General features: G+C 36.6%; 2 protein-coding genes across 6 annotated transcripts in view; one reads left to right on the top strand and one right to left on the bottom strand.

Moving 5' to 3' along the window:
* The first annotated feature begins 90 nt into the window (after positions 1-90).
* LOC117325666 (E3 ubiquitin-protein ligase TRIM56-like) lies at positions 91-12,288 on the top strand. 5 transcript variants are annotated; one of them, XM_033882071.1, is made up of 5 exons: positions 91-318; positions 2,467-2,641; positions 2,675-2,963; positions 3,751-6,409; positions 6,983-12,288. In XM_033882071.1, exons 3-5 carry the CDS (start codon positions 2,874-2,876, stop codon positions 7,237-7,239), a joined length of 3,006 nt encoding a protein of 1,001 aa, XP_033737962.1. In that variant the 5' UTR covers positions 91-318; positions 2,467-2,641; positions 2,675-2,873; the 3' UTR covers positions 7,240-12,288. The 5 variants fall into 5 exon arrangements, with proteins under 5 accessions (XP_033737962.1, XP_033737961.1, XP_033737964.1 ...); XM_033882070.1 differs by having other exon boundaries at positions 2,467-2,666; positions 2,700-2,963; XM_033882073.1 differs by lacking the exon at positions 2,675-2,963 and having other exon boundaries at positions 2,473-2,551.
* Positions 12,166-20,130, bottom strand: part of LOC117325667 (tripartite motif-containing protein 2-like) — an 8,249-nt gene continuing 284 nt past the window's right edge. The window contains exon 2 of the mRNA XM_033882075.1: positions 12,166-19,458. Coding sequence (XP_033737966.1) covers positions 16,736-19,444 — 2,709 coding nt within the window. The 5' untranslated portion in view covers positions 19,445-19,458 and the 3' untranslated portion in view covers positions 12,166-16,735. The remainder of the gene's footprint in view (positions 19,459-20,130) is intronic.

Genomic DNA, 20,130 nt, shown 5'->3' with positions numbered 1-20,130 from the left:
TAGAGACATCCGGAACTCCTCGGGTTTTTTCCTCCTAGAGAGTGCAGCGCGGCCCCTAGCGGATAAGTTGATCTTTCCATTAGGCCTAATATAACCAGATCTTATTTGTGATTTTGATGACTAGTTGATTAAGTTTTTATTTGCGATATCATGTTTTATTTATGTAATTGGAACAGTATTAGTTCCTTTATCCAGATCCAAAATTATCATTTCCGATAATAAGCTTACAACTTCCGGTTATCCTGCTTCCTTCTCAGTGGGTTCCGGTTCTTCAGTGATAACCACGTTTGTTTTGGAGCAATTTTTCTACGCGTGAAGGTACTCAGGACTATCTTTAATGATGCTAAAACATTTGAGTGTAAAAATCAGAGTCTGTTCTTCAAAAAATATCAAGTTATTTTCATATGAACAGACTTGTCACTTCAGAAAAACGGCTTGTCGTAGGTAACATAACGTTATATTGAATTATCAATGCATTGTGTTTACTTGCACTGAAAGTGAAAGTAGACAATACTTGTTTACCAAACTCCAACATTTTGATTATATGTTTTTCGTATATGTGTCTCGTTGATATATGTCAATGCATCATTGTATTATGTTGAAATGTGATGGGTTCGATATTTGGTCATTTGGAAGGGTTCCCGTTATCTATTAAACTACAATTTGCTTATGGATTTCTGGCACAGCTGAAAGTCAGAATGTCTCTAAACAAAAACTTGGAAATGTCCACGGGTGTGCATTTAGAATGCATAAAATATTAGAATTGGAAATTTCAAGTTGTGCTAGGGCTGTAACGAGTACCCGGGTGACCCGTCACAGGTCGGTTTTGATCCCAACCCGGGTTTGAAATTGTGTACCCGAACCCGGAAACTTTGTACTAACATAGTAATAACTACTATAGTTCACCGTTATACACATATATTTAAAAAAAACACTGTATAGCTTTGACACACTTGAGTCATCGCATATAGATACTTAAACATTGTTTTAGTGCTCTGTAAACATGTCTCCTGTATGAAGAGTTACATTGTTGCATCGTCTGTTGACACTTTCTCAGGGGCGCGAAACGTGCTGCCTCAACACAGATTTTTCTTGTAACACTCGGAACTCCCCAAATTACGTAAGGCAAAACACACACATGAGAGAAACCTCGAATTGACACCAAATAAACATTTACTGTAATAACCATACACAAGCCTCGCACAAGTAATGGACGATAATGATAGTTATAGTATAAAACTGCTCACTTTCGTCATGTCGTTTTCGTGTGTTCTCTTTACCTGAGCTATTACGGTAGAGCTGTGTTTCCGGTCATGCGCAAAACAAACTGCACATATGTCAACCAAACAACATGGCTTCCTTGATTGAAGTGCGACTCAATACGATGTCTTTTCATCAATACATATCATGACTTCATCAGTAATGTTATACTAAGAAGTCAGAACTACTCAAAGTATTCATTTAACACTAACAAATCCATGTTCATAATATCGAAGGCCTCTCCTGTTCTAGTTCTAAACGTCCGTACAGGGCTACAACTTATACAAGTCTACAGCCAATGGGTAACCGGTACGGGTCGGGTTGTAAAGACCCCGAGTACCCGGGGCAAAACATTTGTACCTGTGACAGCCCTAGTTTGTTTATGGGTCAACTTTCAGACAATATTTTGGATGAATTTAGGGCCATTTTCGTTTTTGCGGTCCAAACGGGTAGACCACTTGAGCCATAGCCCCGAGTTTCCTCTGGCCCTGACACCAGGTCTGGTGTAGGGCTAGAGCGCACTACTATATGAAAACATGGAATTATCCGACACTGTTTGGTGTCGCTAAGAATCTGGTGCAAATACAATAAAATCGGAAGTGACATAACACCTAGCTACCTTACATATATGGATAAATTTGATATTTAAGATTTAAGGGATAAATTTACTATTAATTCCATAACCTATATGTTGTGTATAATCTATTATGTGTACTTGTGTCACATGTACACTGACCTTTGTTTTTCTCTGTCCGATCCTTGGTCAAGGTTTTTGTCTTGCAGTTGCATTGCTTGTGGTCTCTTAATGCTTTTTCGTCAGTGTTGGCTGTACCTCAGCATTTCTGTGAATCCTATGTTGTGATTGGTCCTTTAGTTTTGTATTGTCAAATGTTTGGAAAATAGAAGGTGGCTATAGTTAGGTCGTAGTTGGAGGGGTTGGGGGTGTCGGGGCATGTATTCTATAGCTAGGACAATGTTGTTGTCTGTTTCTATGTGTTTTATGTTGTAAATATCTATATTGTAAATAATGAATTTTGGTCCACAGTGAAGTCTGGTGCAGTTTGACATGTACATATATACACAAACTGGACCCAACACACTCCTGTTACAAGTGATTTGTATTGTGTCTTGTCTATTGATGTATAAGATAAGATGTGGTTAACACCAGTTTGATTTTGTTAGAGTAACAGTGATACTTCATTTAAGTTTCAGATTCACTCCATTGACTAACCAGCCAAGTTGAATTTGGGGGCAACAGGTCAAAGGTTACAAGTCATTGAGAGGGATATAGGTAAGTGTTACTTTACAGGGACAGGTCAAAGATTACATGTCATTGAGAGGAGGACAGGGCAAAGGTTACAAGTCATTTAGAGGAGGACAGGTCAAAGGCTACAAGTCATTGAGAGGTGGAGAGGTCAAAGGCTACAAGTCATTGAGAGGGGTACAGGTAAGTGTTACTTTACAGGGAATGGTTAAATTACAAGTCATTGAAAAGTGGACAGGTCAAAGATTACAGGTCATTGAGAGGAGGACAGGTCAAAGGTTGCAAGTCATTGAGAAGGGGACAGGTCAAAGATTACAGGTCATTGAGAGGAGGAGAGGTCAAAGGTTACATGTCATTGAGAAGGGGACATGTCAAAGGTTACAAGTCATTGAGAGGTGGAGAGGTCAAAGGCTACAAGTCTTTGAGAGGAACGGTACAGGTAAGTGTTACTTTACAGGGAAAGGTTAAATTACAAGTCATTGAAAAGTGGACAGGTCAAAGATTACAGGTCATTGAGAGGACAGGTCAAAGGTTTCAAGTCAGTGAGAGGGGAAAGGTCAAAGGTTTCAAGTCAGTGAGAAGGGGACAGGTCAAAGATTACAGGTCGTTGAGAGGGGCACAGGTCAAAGGTTACAAGTCATTGAGAAGGGCACAAATAATTGTTACAGTGTATTTTACAGTCTGAGATAATGTATTCAAAAATATGAAAAAACAAAATGATATCATACAGATACTGTAGAGATACATTCTGACCACATACATACAATATGTACAAGAGTTACAATCCTTTGACAGTCGGATCAAAATACATTGTCAGTCATAATTATGATTTCATAAATATCTCTATTTTTTCCATTTAAATATTATTTTTGATTTGATATTTCCAGTGTATCTGTTCACCTGGTTCATACTCTTAATTGTTAAACATGTGCCAGGTATTTGTGTTATGGACTATTCAGATACGGTAAACTTTCCAGACTTGAACATAAAAGGGCAACATGTTCCAAGGCATACTATAAAACATGGTATGGTCTAGTTTGGTCTGGATCAGACCAGTATTGGGACTAGAAAACCAGACCAGACTAGACATGTTTTGCAGTATGCCTTTCACTTTTTCATGTTTAATCCATAAATTCTTGTCAAACCTTTATCAGAATATATAATTTTGGTTGTATGTTTGAAGAATAATAGTCCTATTAATGATAGGCTGTCTCTTGATTTTACAGAAATTAAAGCAACGTGTGTTTATGATGATGGATCCGAATTCCTCAGACCTTGGCATTAAAACAGAAGGGGGAACAGCCCACCTGTCTGAACCAATGGGCATGGATAAGGATGGCATCCAGGCTCATGGTGACCCAGGGTCAGAGGCTACCTTATCACCTCATTCCTTTGGCCCAGAGAAAGACAAGGAGAATGAAGATGATAAGATAGAGGGGGACGACAGTGATGGCAGCCAAGAGCTGTCAGGGACTGACTCCTCAGCTGAGGAGGATGTAAAGGGAGACGCTACCGAGGAAGGAAAACTTTTTGGAGCAGTGTTAAATCTAGAGGCAGGCCCAGACAGTGCTACTTGTTCTAAAGATGAATTGAAGAAGAAGAAAAGGAAAAAGAACAAAGAAGATGGGGATGAATCTAAACAACAATCTGGATTGAAAGGACCATTTGAGGGCCTAGATGTTTTTAGATTATGTCGGATTTGTGGTGGAAACTTCAGAAATCCAAAGCTGCTGAAATGCTTACACACATACTGCACAGATTGTATCCAAACCTTGGTTCAATGTAAAGAGGAGAAGTCCTCTTTGAAGTGTCCTATCTGTAAAGTGGAGGAAACTTATGAAGAGGCACCAACACTTCCCGTACATCATCTGTCTAAGCGTCTGGCAGAAGGAAAAGCTATGGCTAAGGATACGCAGCAGTGTAGTATCTGTGCTCTTAATGCACTGTTCCTACCAGCAATAAAAATCTGTTTTGAATGCAAAGATTTTCTCTGTGAAGGATGTGCTGACAAACACAAGTTTTCCCGATTCACCATAGATCATAAAATTACAGATCTAGATGAAGAGTCCTGGCAAGAATCCCTGGAAAAAGTGCACATTGAAAATATGATGTGTCCAGAGCATGAAAAGGAAGAGGTTCGTTTCTTTTGTGAAGACTGCTACAATCTTGTCTGTAGGGATTGTGTCATCCTTAAACATAGTGATCACAAAGTCCTACCTGTCAACCAGGCAGTCAGTTCAAGGAAACGAGAGTTTGAGTTCAGGATGCTGGGAATGACACAAAGGTTACAGTATGCTGAAAGAGAGCTGACTTCCAATGATGATGCTTTAAATAATTTACAGCGACTCCAGGAAAAGGAAATTTCTAAAGTTAAAGCTGAAGTAGCTGAATTGAAGCAAAGGCTAGATAAGGAAGAGGAGATGGCCATAGCATCAATTACCAAAAAAGTGACTTTGACAATGAAATCGGGAAAGAAGAGAAAGAGGAATGCACAGAAACTTGTCGATCGCATTCATGAAGTAAAATCACATTGTTTGAAATTTCTACAACAGAGTACTGATGAAGAATTTTTGGACAACCAAAATCTGTTCATGGGTGCCATGACAACAACCTTGAATTCTACAGTCATCCCTGAACCTCTCAACTGGAGTAAACTTCCATATACACAGGCGTCAAAGGTCTTCAGATTGGCCCAAACTGAACCTCTCTTTATTGTCTATGACAGGAAAAACGTCTTCAACTTGGTTGAGGATATGCCTACCCAGTGTACTATGGCACAGTGGATTGCAAAGAAAATTGATGTCAGTCGTGGACTTGACTATGCCCAGTCAGTTCAGAATAAAGTTAAGGCTAAGCAGAGGGCAGAGAACAAACACATCAAAAAGGAGGAGGCAAGGGAGATCAAAGAAGCTGTAGTTTTCTTAAATAATCCTCCAAAGGTACAGGGCCCAGAACAACGACCTCAGAAAGTCAAGAAAGTGCAAAACCCTACTGTACCTACACCAGGAGGGGAGGACTCACAGCAAGATGAAGAAGGAAAGAAAAAGAAGAAGCAAAAAAACAAAAATAAAAACAAAAACGGCACAGTACAAGATGCAGATCAGACTGATCCTTCACAGAAGCCTAATGCAGGACAAGAACAGAAGCCCAAGATTAAAGTGGAACCAGAACAGGGCAACAAGAAGCAGCAGAATTCTGCCATGGCACGATCAATGAAAAATGAAAAAAAGCAGAAAATGAACCAAGGACATCCTAACCAATTTGTCTCTTTCAAGTTCAATTCACAAATGTCAATGGGAAATATGAATGGAGCCTGTGCTTGTCCGATACGCGTTCCTAGTCTGTCCCCACTCTGGCGAATTGATCTTTACCTACGGTCCGACAAATTTCAACCCAATGTTACAGCCACACTTTGTATTGGAACAGAGAAGGTTGCAGTCGCCGATAGCAGTAATAACAAGATCAAAATGTTTGCCACCTCTGGAGAGTTTTTGGAGGAGCATCCTGCCTTCCAGCCTGTCAGCCTGGCCTACTGTGCTGGCAAATTGATATGGTGCAGCGAAAACACACTTGGTTTCCTCGATCTGGGAAACAAAGAAAGGGGAGAGGTGACCTTCGACCTTGATGCTGTACCACATCCATTGTCAACTGGGAGCATAACACAGCTCCTAATTGGTAATGGACAAAACATATGCGAGTACAACTGGTCTAAGAAGGAGAAATATTGGGCTCCAACCAATAAAATCCAACCAAGACATTCCAACAAGAAACGTTTTAAGAGCAACGTAATGAGTCTGACCAACAGTGCAGGGAGCCAGACAATTGTTTACAGTGATTGGCAGCAGAGCAGTGTGGTGTTCATGGACAGTTCTGGCATCATCACCAGTAAGTATGGTATACATGTACTGAAAATCACTTATATTTCAAGTGGGATTTATTTTCGCATCATAACCTTGCAGTTTCATGGAAATGATTTATATGCCAGCAGCAAACTTAAATTCTTTCAGGCAGGGTCAAGGGAGGGAACTATTGTATTTTTTTAAGATATTTAATATATATTGAAAGTGCATAAAAAAAACTTTCAATAACATTATATATACCTCACGAATTACCCCTTCAAAATTTTGCTTTTCTATGAAAGTAATTATGCTCCCAATTTAACCAAATTTTTTAAACACACATAATATGGTATTGCAAAAGATGTTGCATTTTGAGGTTTGTAGATCATCAATAACTGCATTGATTATTTATAGACTATGAAAACATTATGATTAGAAGTTATCCGGCCAAAACTACAATACACAATATCATATTTACTGAATTTCAAAATATTGTCTGCAAAGTGTACAATAACTAATGGGTGGCAGTGTATGTTGTTCAGATACATATTGTGTAGAGACTGTTTACTTTTTAATTTGTAGAACATTTTGCAAGCATGTATGTTTTTATGTATTCCAGACATTTATCGTGAGGGTGACAAACAGAATGGTTTCCTGCCGACTGGTTTGTTTTACGACAGAACAGCCAACACTGTATTTGTCCTGGATCACCAAGGTAACCGTCTGCTGTTGTTAAATAGTGAGGCCAAATTTCTTCAGGAATGGTCTACTTTGCCAGCCATTCAAAAGCCACTTAGTGTAACAGGGAACAGATCCGGACAGTTATTCATCACAGGCAGTGATCAGTTTCTACACGTGTACAAGTTTACCTACTAAGTGGTCAGTTCTTACCAACATTGACAGATCATGTGTAGATGTAGTGACTGTTTCTGAAATCTAGAGGACAGTCAACTATTAGATACATTTGTTCTAAACAGTTTATAAACTGAGAGGTTGATCTATTGGAATCCAGGTTCTGAACTTGGCGACAAGTTGGAATCATGATAATGTGTCAATGGGCCAGCATATCTGTTAAGGAAACCAGCTGAAGAAACAAGAACTTACTTGTACCAGACATCATGGATATACACATGCCTTCACTTAAGGATATATGCTACATTACAAATTGTGCATATTGTTTAGAATTATCTCCCTTTGAAAAGATACAATTCAGAATTTCTCGAGTTTTATCAGTACATATATCTAATATGTTAACAAGTTCAAACTCCAAGTAAAGTTTTCACATAATAGAACACTTTTGAGGTGATAACATTAGGAGTAGCATATAGCTTTGAGTTGAATGTTTTTGAATGTATCCTGATTATTTTGAATCCAAATGCATCATGCTTCTTTGGTTTTCAATGTGAATAGCCATACTAGACCTTATAAGTGCATCTGCCTCTATAAGAGTACCACTACCTTTTGGGGGGAAAGAGCATAGGTCACTTGGTGGGCTAAAGCATGTAAAAGGTTGCATATCTCTCTGATCTGCTAATGCAATCCAGAGAAACAATATAAAACGTTATTGTTAGAAAATGTTTCTCTTCAAACCTGATTTTCACATGAAGGCTTATCCTTGTAAAAGGTTTTGTAAAGTGCAGTGTGCTTATCAGATCAATAAGTAGTATGATAAATGACAAGAATTGTAACCTTCATGTATTGATAATGTCTGGTACATACCAGGTATGTGATCAGTAAATTTATTGGATATGTTTTGTACAGAATGATTGACCCACACACGTGTTAATGTCATGAGGATACATGTGTACAATATATGGTCAAACCTCATTATCTGGAATTTTGACAACTCGAAAGACCCTGTTTAACTTGAGTTAAGCATTCAGTTCCAACAATAAAATATTTATTGTAAAATATACTTGGTTTCTTTGAACTCTTGGGATATATCGGAAGTTTTTTCGTGACTCCATTAACTTGGGAGATAGTGAGGTTTGACTATATTTGTACAATTATAGCATATTGGAGGGTTATGTATAGGTTTGGTACATTTATATTCAATTTAATTTAAACAATTAGAATTATTGTTTTGTAGACATTTGAAATCCACATGTGGCTGTCTATGAAAATAGGGTTTATTTATAGATTTGAAATTCTTGGAAATTACACGTCTGGAATGAAGAAACGTGCAAATCCTGTTAACTTCCTTAAATTGACACAATAAAAGCAGAACAGTCAAAGAGATATTCTAGAACATTATTTTCCAAAAGTGAAAAATATCTTTAACACAAAAAATAGATGTATGTAGAATGTCTTATTATATGATAATCTTCTACACTCAAACCATAAACGTTTTCAACACACGAAATTAACTTTTGCATTACAATACATGTATTGTGCTTATTTATCAAAGGGCAGGTAGCTTGTTATTTGGTTAGGTACAGCTCCAGTTAGCTTGTTTACAAATTAAAAGAGTAGGAACTCCTTTACTTTAGTGAAGAGTATATGTATGCTTCTCTAACGGTAGACCATAGAGGCAGATTTGTTAACTTAGTTTAGGAGCATACCTGGTAGTGTATTATTTTCGTCTAAGATATGGGAGTTGAACTTTTGAATTATCTACTATACTTCCTACTTGACAAATTGATAAATTACAAGACTTTTATGGTTTGATGTAATTCATTCTGTCTTCATATATTAACATAAATATAATTGTTCATATTAATGAATTTCCTTGTTTTAACTTCCTTTGGGAATTTTGATAAAGATTTTGCCTTATTTATTATTAAGTTAACAAATTGTCTGAACAAAATCTGATTGCTTTTATATAGGCTGTCAGACTATTGTAGAATGTAGCATTAGAATTTGGATGTTTTTTTTGTTTTGTTTGTTTGTTGTTTTTTTTTCTCTTAACTTCAAATATGAATTCTTATGGATGGTTACTATAAACTAGTTCAAAGATTTGAAGTAAAAAATGTAGTTATGTTCACTCTTTGAATTTAGATTCCCCTGATATACATGTATATGCAAAATATGTTAAATTTTATTTTACATTTCCTGTAATCTGATTCATTTTCAAGGTGAAAAATAGATTTCCAGTATTCTCTTACATTTCTTGTGAATTGTAAAGGATGGGGTTTATATTCATAAACTGTATGATAAAAATGTGTTTACTTTGATTCACTTTGCTTTGAAGTACAGATTAGCTTGTAAACAATTTTGTTAAACAAAAAGCATACAAAATGTTCAGAAATAATGAATTGAAATTAAAAACTATAATCATATTTATACAAATTCAGATTTTTTTGTCAAATAGCAATATTTTGAAAGTGTTCTGTTTTATTAGATAGTATTTGAAATTTGTTTTGATAATGACAGATTTTGTTTACGAGACTGCAGATAACTGTATGCTGGACACTTTCATTATTTCAGAATATATTATGTTTTGAATTTTTTAAACCGGTATTGTCACTTTTAAAAGTTACATTATTCCTTGGAAGCAGTTAATTATAGAGATTATGGGTTACCACTGTAGAAATGCTGAAACATTTCTTTGTATTGCTGTAAGTAAGATGATATTGAAGAGAGTTCAAGAGAGGTGAGATGAGGAGAGTTTAGTCAGAGAGACCTATAATGGAGAGTTTTATAGGTCTCTGTTCAAGTGTTACAACTTGTTTACATGTGTCGCCTTCTATGTATTATAAAGGTCTGTTGTTTTTCTCGTCCGTTTTGTAAGCATTACTTTTGTCGTTTGATAGATCCATGTACGCAATGTACACTTACTAATATTGTCACCTTTTTTAATTTTGCATGGAAATCGGTAGTGAATGATTCATTGAGGGTAGTAAGAGTGGAGAATTTTTGCTTATATGTTATATCCAATATTCTAGAAGGAAAAGAAATTGTAGAAATTGAATATTTTAATTTTCTTTATTGTTGAAAGAGATCTAAATAAATCAATTCAAATTTAATCTCAACATGACTAGTGTTATATATAATAGTGTTATATATAAAATGTCATTAATAACACTTTTAACAACAAAATGTCAATAAAGATAATGAAAATAAGGCAGCATTCATTTCTTTCAAAAGTACAAGCTCTATTAATGGTTCTATGCTTTTACAAGAGGGGAGACAATTCTGTTTTTCTTCCGTTTTTTTTTTTTTTTTTTTTACCAGAAGGGAGACGATTCAATCTGGCTAGGTCAGTAATTCGTCATTTTATTCAAGATAAATTTTAATAAGTATTTTAAATACTAGCAGTCATACCAATGACTAAGGGACCAAAGATAACAATGCGGCTCTTTCGCCAAATCATGCACTAGTGTGAGTTTTCTTTTTCTTCCTTGGAGATGAGAATATTTTGTGTTATTGTTTTAATTGATGTGGTGCTTTTGTACATTTATAGCAAGGCTAACATAAATGACTTTTGCTTTTATTGTATTATAAGTAGCATTCCTTTTCTAACACATTATTACTAGAGACAGAATATTAGTCTCCAGTTTTACCAGTTGTTTATATATGTAACATAGTGGGATCTTGAAAACCCCACCAAAGTTTGTAGAGCTGGTATGTAATATCTGTTCCAGTGTAAGATCAAAAGAAAGGATGGATACTATTGTGGACATTTTTAATTCTTATGTCTTTAATTTCTTTGTTCTTTTGAAGGATGTATTGAGCAAGTATTTTCATTTACACTATTTTACCAACACAACTAGAATAGTAGAAAACTATTTATACAGTGAAATATCACTGGAGGAGGCCTTCAGAAATGCTGCCAATAGTTTGTTAATCAAAATTAACTAAGTCATTGTTATAATGTGAAAATACTAAATAATGAGACTTATTGAGTCATGTTGGTTTAAATGGTTTTCAGAAATTATTCTAATAATGCTATATATATGTGTACTGGTTAATTCCATGTCTTCTGGATGGACTCTGTTTGGCAGTGATTTCTCAGCCAATTATTTTTTTATACAAATGCCACATTTTACCATAATAGTTGCTTAACTGAGTTGTAAAAGGAAAACAACCAAAAATTAAAAAAAAAAAAAATTAAAAATGTTTTTGACATGTCTATAAAGATAAAGAAGAGAATGAGACATTTAAGGAACTATGTGAAATTATGTTTTCAAATAATATACCACACAGTACTCTAGGGTCTTTTTAGTTTATTGAGATCCGAATTGTTTGAACGAGTGGACCAGAGTTGTTGGTTTACATTTAGATGAGCCTTGACAAAGACTTTCAAGGCCCGTATTAACATCTGCAGGTCAATCAAGAGTAATGCTTGCTGTGTTACTTTAAAAAAGACAAAGTGATTTGTCCACATAAACAAACAAGTCCGTGGAAAAAAGACAAAGTGATTTGTCCACAGAAACAAACGGGTCCCTGGTGACCAGTGTATTATGTATTGTCATCACCATAACCATCAAATATGTCAGTATTTATTTCACTGGTTTAACATCCACTAATATAGCCTTACAGCCTTAAGCTGACAAGTATTAATCAGCTGCTAATAATTTTTATATATAGCTACTTGTGTTTCTGTTGTCCAATCACAGGCAATACTGTTCCCTATCATCACGTTTCCATAGAGATCAGAAGCTGAAGATAATATATGTCCTTTGGTAACCATTTTATCCGAGAAACTCCTACTTGTGTTAAAATCATTTTCTGTCTTTAGGACAATTACTGGGTATAATTCTGATATGCTCTTTAATGCAGAGCAAGTATACATAATTCAGAATGGTTAGTAAGTGAAATACTGGAATAAGAGGAACATTTTGTATCTTTTTTTTTCTTTTCTTTTTTGTGAAATATCTGTTATTGTTTATTTGGTGCATTATTTTACATTCATTTTGATTTGACAGCAATTAGGTAATTCCATTGTCATTGTTCTAATTATAGCAATAAAATTGCTGAAAATTCCCTGTTTTTGTTGTGTTGTTTGTAGGGCTTTTACTTAGGTGTTTTTATGTCTGATAATCACACTACCATACTTCCCCATGAAACATTTCTGTAAGTACACTACCATCCATAAACAAACTATACACACTCTCTTGACTTGTTGAAATATTATAAATTAATCAGAAACTTCAACTTTGCAATTACATGAAGATTATTCATTTGTCAGTGACAATGAACATGAACACAATGAAGGGGTCAAGGGAAGAACCTATTTTCCAAGATATTCCAAAAAAGTTTTTAATTTTTTTTTCTATTGGTTGTTTTTGTTTTTCAAAGATGTGCCATAACATTCCACTATGAATTTTCCATTCAAAAATTATGTGAAGTTAGCCATCTTTTTTGCAAAATTTTTAAAAAGACATAATATAGCATTTTGAGGATGTGCAGATTATCAATAACTTTAAGGTTTCTCTGGGTTTAAAAATTTAATAGTTTAACCAAGGAACACAACTAAAACCTGTTGGGAATGTTTCCACAATGTGCAGAGTGGGGAATTATAAACTCTGTGTTTGGTAACGAGTCCTCTGATGTTTGTCACATTCCTATGAATTGTAACATAAGTACATACAAGTATATGTAATTATATGATTATAACATGTAGTTATCTCAAGATCCCAAAATACAATCTTTGACATCCTCAGAATTGTGAAGGGCTGTTGATGCTGTTCACCGAATATTATCACAGAGCATTACGTCAAAGTCGCCAAGTATTGCCACGCATTTTAATCTTATCTGAAATATACAGGATTCTTCAAGTTTCGAGACACTTCAATTCACCATTATAAATTTAAGGTACACTGAGACTTTGTTCCTCCCAATAGCAGTGAAGTTGTGGTGGTGTCTTTCTATTGTGACAAGCATTGGAAAATGCATCTGGTATACTCGACTCATAATTAGATGCTAACTGATGAAACATATATTTATAGAATATTCAGCAATTTATTGTGGTAATGTTCAAGAACAAGAAAGGGCCATTCCTGTTGATTTTCCCGACAAACCGAAGGTCTCCAACGTGATAACCCATGATATTCTTTGAATGCAAATGTTTCTGTTGTCATCACCTTGGTTTTCATCTTGAGATCTTTATGTTACCAGGATTTGACCTAGATTTACAAAGCGTTGATGAAGCAGAATTTAAGAGTCCCTATGTAAACCTGTTGTTAAAATCTAGTTTTCGTTTTATTGATTGATGGATAACCATTTGGTTCGTTGTGTGTTAACCCAGATGGATTACCATGGTTTGTATTTCTTGTTAACCAAAATGAATAACCAAAGTTTATAGAATGCTAACCTAGATGGATAACCTAAGTTTATAGAATGCTAACCTAGATGGACAACTACAGTTTATAGAATGCTAACCTAGATGGACAACCAACCACAGTTTATAGAATGCTAACCTAGATATTGATAAACATAGTTTACATAATGCTAACCTAGATGGATAACCTAAGTTTATACAATGCTAACCTAGATGGATAACTTTAGTTTATACAATGCTAACCTAGATGGACAACCAACCACAGTTTATAGAATGCTAACCTAGATATTGATAAACATAGTTTACATAATGCTAACCTAGATGGATAACCAACCATAGTTTATAGAATGCTAACCTAGATGGATAACTACAGTTTATAGAATGCTAACCTAGATATTGATAAACATAGTTTACATAATGCTAACCTAGATGGATAACTACAGTTTATAGAATGCTAACCTAGATGGAAAACCAACCATAGTTTATAGAATGATAACCTAGATGGACAACCAACCACGGTTTATAGAATGCTAACCTAGATGGATAACTACAGTTTATAGAATGCTAACCTAGATGGATAACTACAGTTTATAGAATGCTAACCTAGATGGATAACTATAGTATGTACAGCAACAACTTTGATGGATGGTCAATGTTTGTAGGGTGTTAACATAGATAGATAACCAATGTTTGTAGAGTGTTAAAATATATAGATAACCAATGTTTGTGGAGTGTTAACATGGATAGATAACCATGGTTTGTGGAGTGTTAACATAGATAGATAGCCATGGTTTGTGGAGTGTTAACATAGATAGATAGCCAATATTTGTGGAGTGTTAACATGGATGGATAACCAATGTTTGTAGAGTGTTAACATAGATAGATAACCATGGTTTATAGAGTGTTAACATAGATTGATAACCATGGTTTGTGGAGTGTTAACATAGATAGATAATCATGGTTTGTGGAGTGTTAACATAGGTAGATAACGAATGTTTGTAGAGTGTTAACATAGATAGATAATCATGGTTTGTGGAGTGTTAACATAGATTGATAACCATGGTTTGTGGAGTGTTAACATAGATAGATAACCAATGTTTGTAGAGTGTTAACATAGATTGATAACCATGGTTTGTAGAGTGTTAACATAGATAGATAACCAATGTTTGTAGAGTATTAACATGGATAGATAACCATGGTTTGTAGAGTATTAACATGGATAGATAACCATGGTTTGTAGAGTATTAACATGGATAGATAACCATGGTTTGTAGAGTGTTAACATAGATAGATAACCATGGTTTGTAGAGTATTAACATGGATAGATAACCAATGTTTGTGGAGTGCTGACTTTGATGGATAAATACGGTTTATTGAATGCTAACCTAGATGGATAGATACGGTTTATTGAATGCTAACCTAGATGGATAAATACGGTTTATTGAATGCTAACCTAGATGGATAAATACGGTTTATTGAATGTTAACCTAGATGGATAAATACGGTTTATTGAATGCTAACCTAGGTGGATAAATACGGTTTATTGAATGCTTACCTAGGTGGATAAATACGGTTTATTGAATGCTAACCTAGATGGTTAAATACGGTTTATTGAATGCTAACCTAGATGGATAGATACGGTTTATTGAATGCTAACCTAGATGGATAAATACGGTTTATTGAATGTTAACCTAGATGGATAAATACGGTTTATTGAATGCTAACCTAGGTGGATAAATACGGTTTATTGAATGCTTACCTAGGTGGATAAATACGGTTTATTGAATGCTAACCTAGATGGATAAATGCGGTTTATTGAATGCTAACCTAGATGGATAAATACGGTTTATTGAATGCTAACCTAGATGGATAAATACGGTTTATTGAATGATAACCTAGGTGGATGAATAAAGTGTACGGAATGCTAATCTATATGTATCAACAGGGTCTATAGGCAGAATGCTGGCTTTGATAGATGACAATGGTTTACACCCCACGGAATAATATGGATTCCTCTCCTTTTACCAGAACCACACCATTTATCAAGAAGAGACAGAATTGGATGTCTTTACGCTCAAGGAAAAAATATCCATCAATGACTTACGATGTGTAGAATTTTAGCTAAACGAACAAGAAAACCTGTTTCATTATTGAGAGTATAATACCGACAATTAATATATACCTTTTGACACCTGTGCTTTATGCCACACCTATAGAGTCGTATACTTCTTAAAGGGTGCTGTCGTTTCTATCGAATTATATAGTCTATAAACCATTCAATGGATGTCGAGTTGATCTTTTACGAAGTATTATAATACAAGAATCAGAAACCAAGGACACGTACTGATTTTCTGTTTTGTATTACTAAAGAAACAGCGATACTCTTCGTGCGTTATAAAGGCCGCAATCAACAACATATGGAATCATTAGTCAGGCAAATACCAGCGTGTACATGAAACTTAGTTTTCATAAAGTAAAGATGTACAATAAGACCTGTTGTAGTAAATAAGTAATTATTTAATAATAAATAGGCAAAATAAATTATCTAATTCCTCACAAAAACTGTTTGTCATCTAAATTGCGAAACTAACAATGCTAGATATAAGAAAATCCCTGTATATATGCAATTGAGTTCTACGTGAAATAAATAGTCAAAGCAGTTCTTTCAGACAAATGGAAGTTAACAATAAGTGATTTTCTCAAGAAATGCTAATAAATATCTAACAATATGTACAATGATAGATGTAAGTGTTGAGTGCCGTACACACGAGACAGGAGGTAGGCGTATGTTAGTGAGACCGGCTATTCTTTCATATAATACCAAACGACAGTATCTCGCCAGTACAACATCGCTTGTCTCGTGACTGGATATAGGGCTACACGGCCGAGACACGACGGTATTTTAATAACACCTAATCCCTAGCGTGATTAAATAGAAACGTAAACTAGTTGCGTAAATTCTGCCACAGAATAATCCATTGTCATTCGATTCATCGTTGTAATCTATATTGTGCATGTTGATCAATAACTATATATCATATAGGTATTATAAAGTAGTTTCCATGATAAGGGAAATTTTCGACTTAATCCAAATATGTAAAGTTTACGCTGATGTCCCTCGATTTAAAGTTTCACACACTATATTTCGGTTTATCCATACTTGCACATGTAGACATTGACAAAGTTGCCTTTGCCCGAAACAAAGTAGTGACCATGTGTGTCGCTTGCCATGGTGATTGGACGCTCCAGTTTGTCTCGCCTGACTTTCCGCTTGTGGATGACTTTGAAGTCAGGAGACAGGATCATGAGCTGGTCATTTTGCTGATCAGCCACAAGAACATTATCGTATGCGTCGACAGAGAGCGCTCCTGGCATCCAACCGTTGTTATAGCGACCAATCGAGCCACATTTGTACTCGTGCAGTATCTCGGCATCGGTGTTCGTATGCACGATTGAGGATGATCCCCAGTCGGACGTCAACATCTCTCCCTTACTGTTGGAAGCGATATGCATGACAGTGCGGTGCATTCCCTTTCGTCTAGCTCTGGGCATGGGGAACTCATGACTGAACTGTCCTCTTGTATCGTAAACCTTGAACTTTTGTTGTAGAGGAGCTACGAAGGTAAAATACCTCATTTGAAAGTCGGACACAGCAAACAGTGATCCGGAGCCTTCCAGTGGAATCCTACGTTTGAACTTCTTATCCGTGGATATGAGTTGTATGGTGAAGCGGTCACTGATACAGACGGTATTACTACACGCAGCCACAGCGACAGGCCTGCAGGTGACGAGAGTGTCAACGAAGGTTCCTGTTGAAGAAAAGAGTTTTACATTAGAATTGCTGGCATCAGCAATCACCAGGCTCCCATTACCCGTGCAGGCCAGTCCAGTGATTTTCGGTGGTAGGTAATCTTTTGGTCCTGTTATGTTGATTTTATCCATAAACTGAAAAGACACTGTCATCGTTTTACCGAACCCTTTGGATATTCGAGAAGACGTGACGTCTTCATTTTCTGGTGTGAACTCGAAGACATCTACAGCTTCTGTGATCTTGTATTCGTCCGTCAAACTGATGTTGGGAAACTCCAGTGCTACATCTGGCTGGTCCGCTATTGGGGACTGTGACAAATGCTTTAGCCTTCTGGAGAGAGTAGGTGCCATAAATATCACTTCATCCGGCTTTCCGTTATGCGCTACCTGATGACAGAATGCAAGTCCACTGTTGATACGGACAAGCTCTTTGTCAATTTTGACTTTCTCGCCCCGACACTCGGTTCTCTGGACGTTCATGTGCCTTTGAAGTTTACCGATTATTTCCTCTCGTTCGCGATTTAGCTTCTGTATCATCTGTTTTGTGAGATCGTCAACATAATCTATTAAAGTCCTCTCTTTTGTGTCAATGTCAGACATTGCCGTATCAACTCTCGTTCTTTTCAGTGAAATCTCACGTTGCTTCCTAGCGACACTGCCCATGAGACTCGTCAGATTAGTCTCGGTTGCTTTGTGGGCATCATGTAAGGTAGCATAATCATGACCACGGTGATCAAAGATCATACACTCGCGACACACCATCGAGTTACACTTCTTACAGAAACTCTCCAACGGTTCGTCCTTATGGTGGCGGCATTTAACACGGATCCTCTTCCTTATTTCCCCGTCGTATTTGCCCGTGGCAATCTCCTGGAGTGACACCACGCGATGATCTACCGTGGCACGTGTCGATAAGTGGGCGTTGCCACAATCATCACACAAAAGGTCGACACAATCAAGACATTCGTACTTGGCTGGTGTTTTCTTGTTCTTTAGAGAGCAAATCTCACAAAAAGCTGATTCACCCATTTTTGAGTTCTCAACTCCCAGAATTCCCTCCAGATATACGTTATTGATGAACTCGGGTGAGACCCGTGGAATGTTTTCATTACATTCAGGGCAAGGAAATGTTTGTCCTTCTGACGATTCAGTTAAGATTTTGTCGAGACAAGGGAAACAAAGTGAATGCAGACAAGGTAGAATACGAGGGCTTGAAAATGTCTTGTCACAAACACTGCAGACTATCTTCGGTTTTGAATCCACAGACCTCACAATATCGTCCATAACCGCAAAGACGTCGATGTCATCTTTTGCTGAGCCATCTTTAACAGGAACAAGTTGCATCGATTTAGCAGCATCAGGGGGCGTGTCTTTGTCTTTAAATTCCATTTTCTCAGATTTGAAAGTCACACGAGACGTTCTAGGACTCACTGTATCCGAACCAGCCAGCCGTGGGGTCACTAAAGACTGCGTCAGAAAGATGCCGCCACTCTCGTCCTCGTCCTCGTCCTCGTCTTTTGACGTTTTACTTTTGTTGTCAGAAACAGTTGACCTTGGTGTTGGATCGGATATCTTTACCGGAACAGTAGATCCATTGAGTTTTCCTGTTGATGTCTCCTGTACCTTCTTTGGTGTTTCGTTATCATCATGGTCTTTCTGAATAGGACGTGTGTACTCTGTTGTTTGTCGAGTGTTCTTGGCGTCTGCTAAAGGCTCTTCAGCCTCAAATTTCGATGACACTGAAGAATGTTTCGTTGCTTTCACGGAATCTGCCGTTATATCACTCATCCGTTGAGAATATGGCTGTCCCTCCTGGTTCTGGCTCTTAACATTTTCGACAGATGAATTCGTGCTGTACTTTCCACCATTTCCATTTTGGATTGGCGATTTATTGTGACGGCCGCTACCAGCACGAGACGCGTTTCTGTTAGGTGGGGTGGCTTGCCTGACAGGACTGCCATTGCCACGTCCTGCTCTACCCGTAGGAGTTGCCGGTTTGGTGCCGGTGAGTGGTATCGATTTTGAATCACCATCAACTGCCGCCATCATTGTGTATTAATCACCTGCAGGGAAAATAGATCAATATAAATCTGGCGGATAATATTTGGTAAACATGCAAGCTCTCAATGTATGGGATCAGTATGGAATATTTCATTTGATGAAATGTAAACTTACTTCAAATGTCTTCGTGTTTCTTAAATAAACCAAGTGGAACATACACAATCATAATCAAACAATATTATTTGCTTTTAAAACCGACATGATTTCAGAGAGTCCTGTTTTCCGCTTGTCATGCGTTATATATGTCCTGAAGTACACGATCGGTATATAGATCCAGTGGAGAAACGCTAGCACTCGACACAGGTGTAAACAATTCAACTTTAACGTTGTATGTAAATTCATCCATTGAATGGCCTACACAAACCGAGAAATACCTCGCAGAGGGGAATCCTAAATCCATGTCGCCATGACAGATATAAGGCGACAGTGACGAACTCTCACTGTCCCCTGTGATTTGCTGAGCATTAGTTTAACGAAGGAAGAAAATAAAGTATTTTAGTCGATAAAACTCCTATACTAATGTAATTTATACCTACAACATGTTGTATTGTATATTCTGGTCCGTTGGTTAAATTTATGGTTTAACAATCGTCGTATTTTAGTGTCGTATGTTGTCACTACAACAGACCGGGCAAAAGTAATTATTCAAACGGCCTATCTAGTATTTTAAAAAG

Source organism: Pecten maximus, chromosome 4, assembly GCF_902652985.1.
Source record: "Pecten maximus chromosome 4, xPecMax1.1, whole genome shotgun sequence".
NCBI classification, from domain to species: Eukaryota; Metazoa; Mollusca; class Bivalvia; order Pectinida; family Pectinidae; genus Pecten; species Pecten maximus.
This window is presented reverse-complemented; position numbering and strand designations above follow the sequence as displayed.

Coding starts and splice junctions, on each gene's coding strand:
- LOC117325666 (XM_033882069.1), top strand. CDS start 2,874: ATGTCATTGAGAAGGGGACATGTCAAAGGTTACAAGTCATTGAGAGGT. Junction 2,964..3,750: donor CTTTGAGAGGAACGGTACAG/GTAAGTGTTACT, acceptor TTGATTTTACAG/AAATTAAAGCAACGTGTGTT. Junction 6,410..6,982: donor CAGTTCTGGCATCATCACCA/GTAAGTATGGTA, acceptor TATGTATTCCAG/ACATTTATCGTGAGGGTGAC.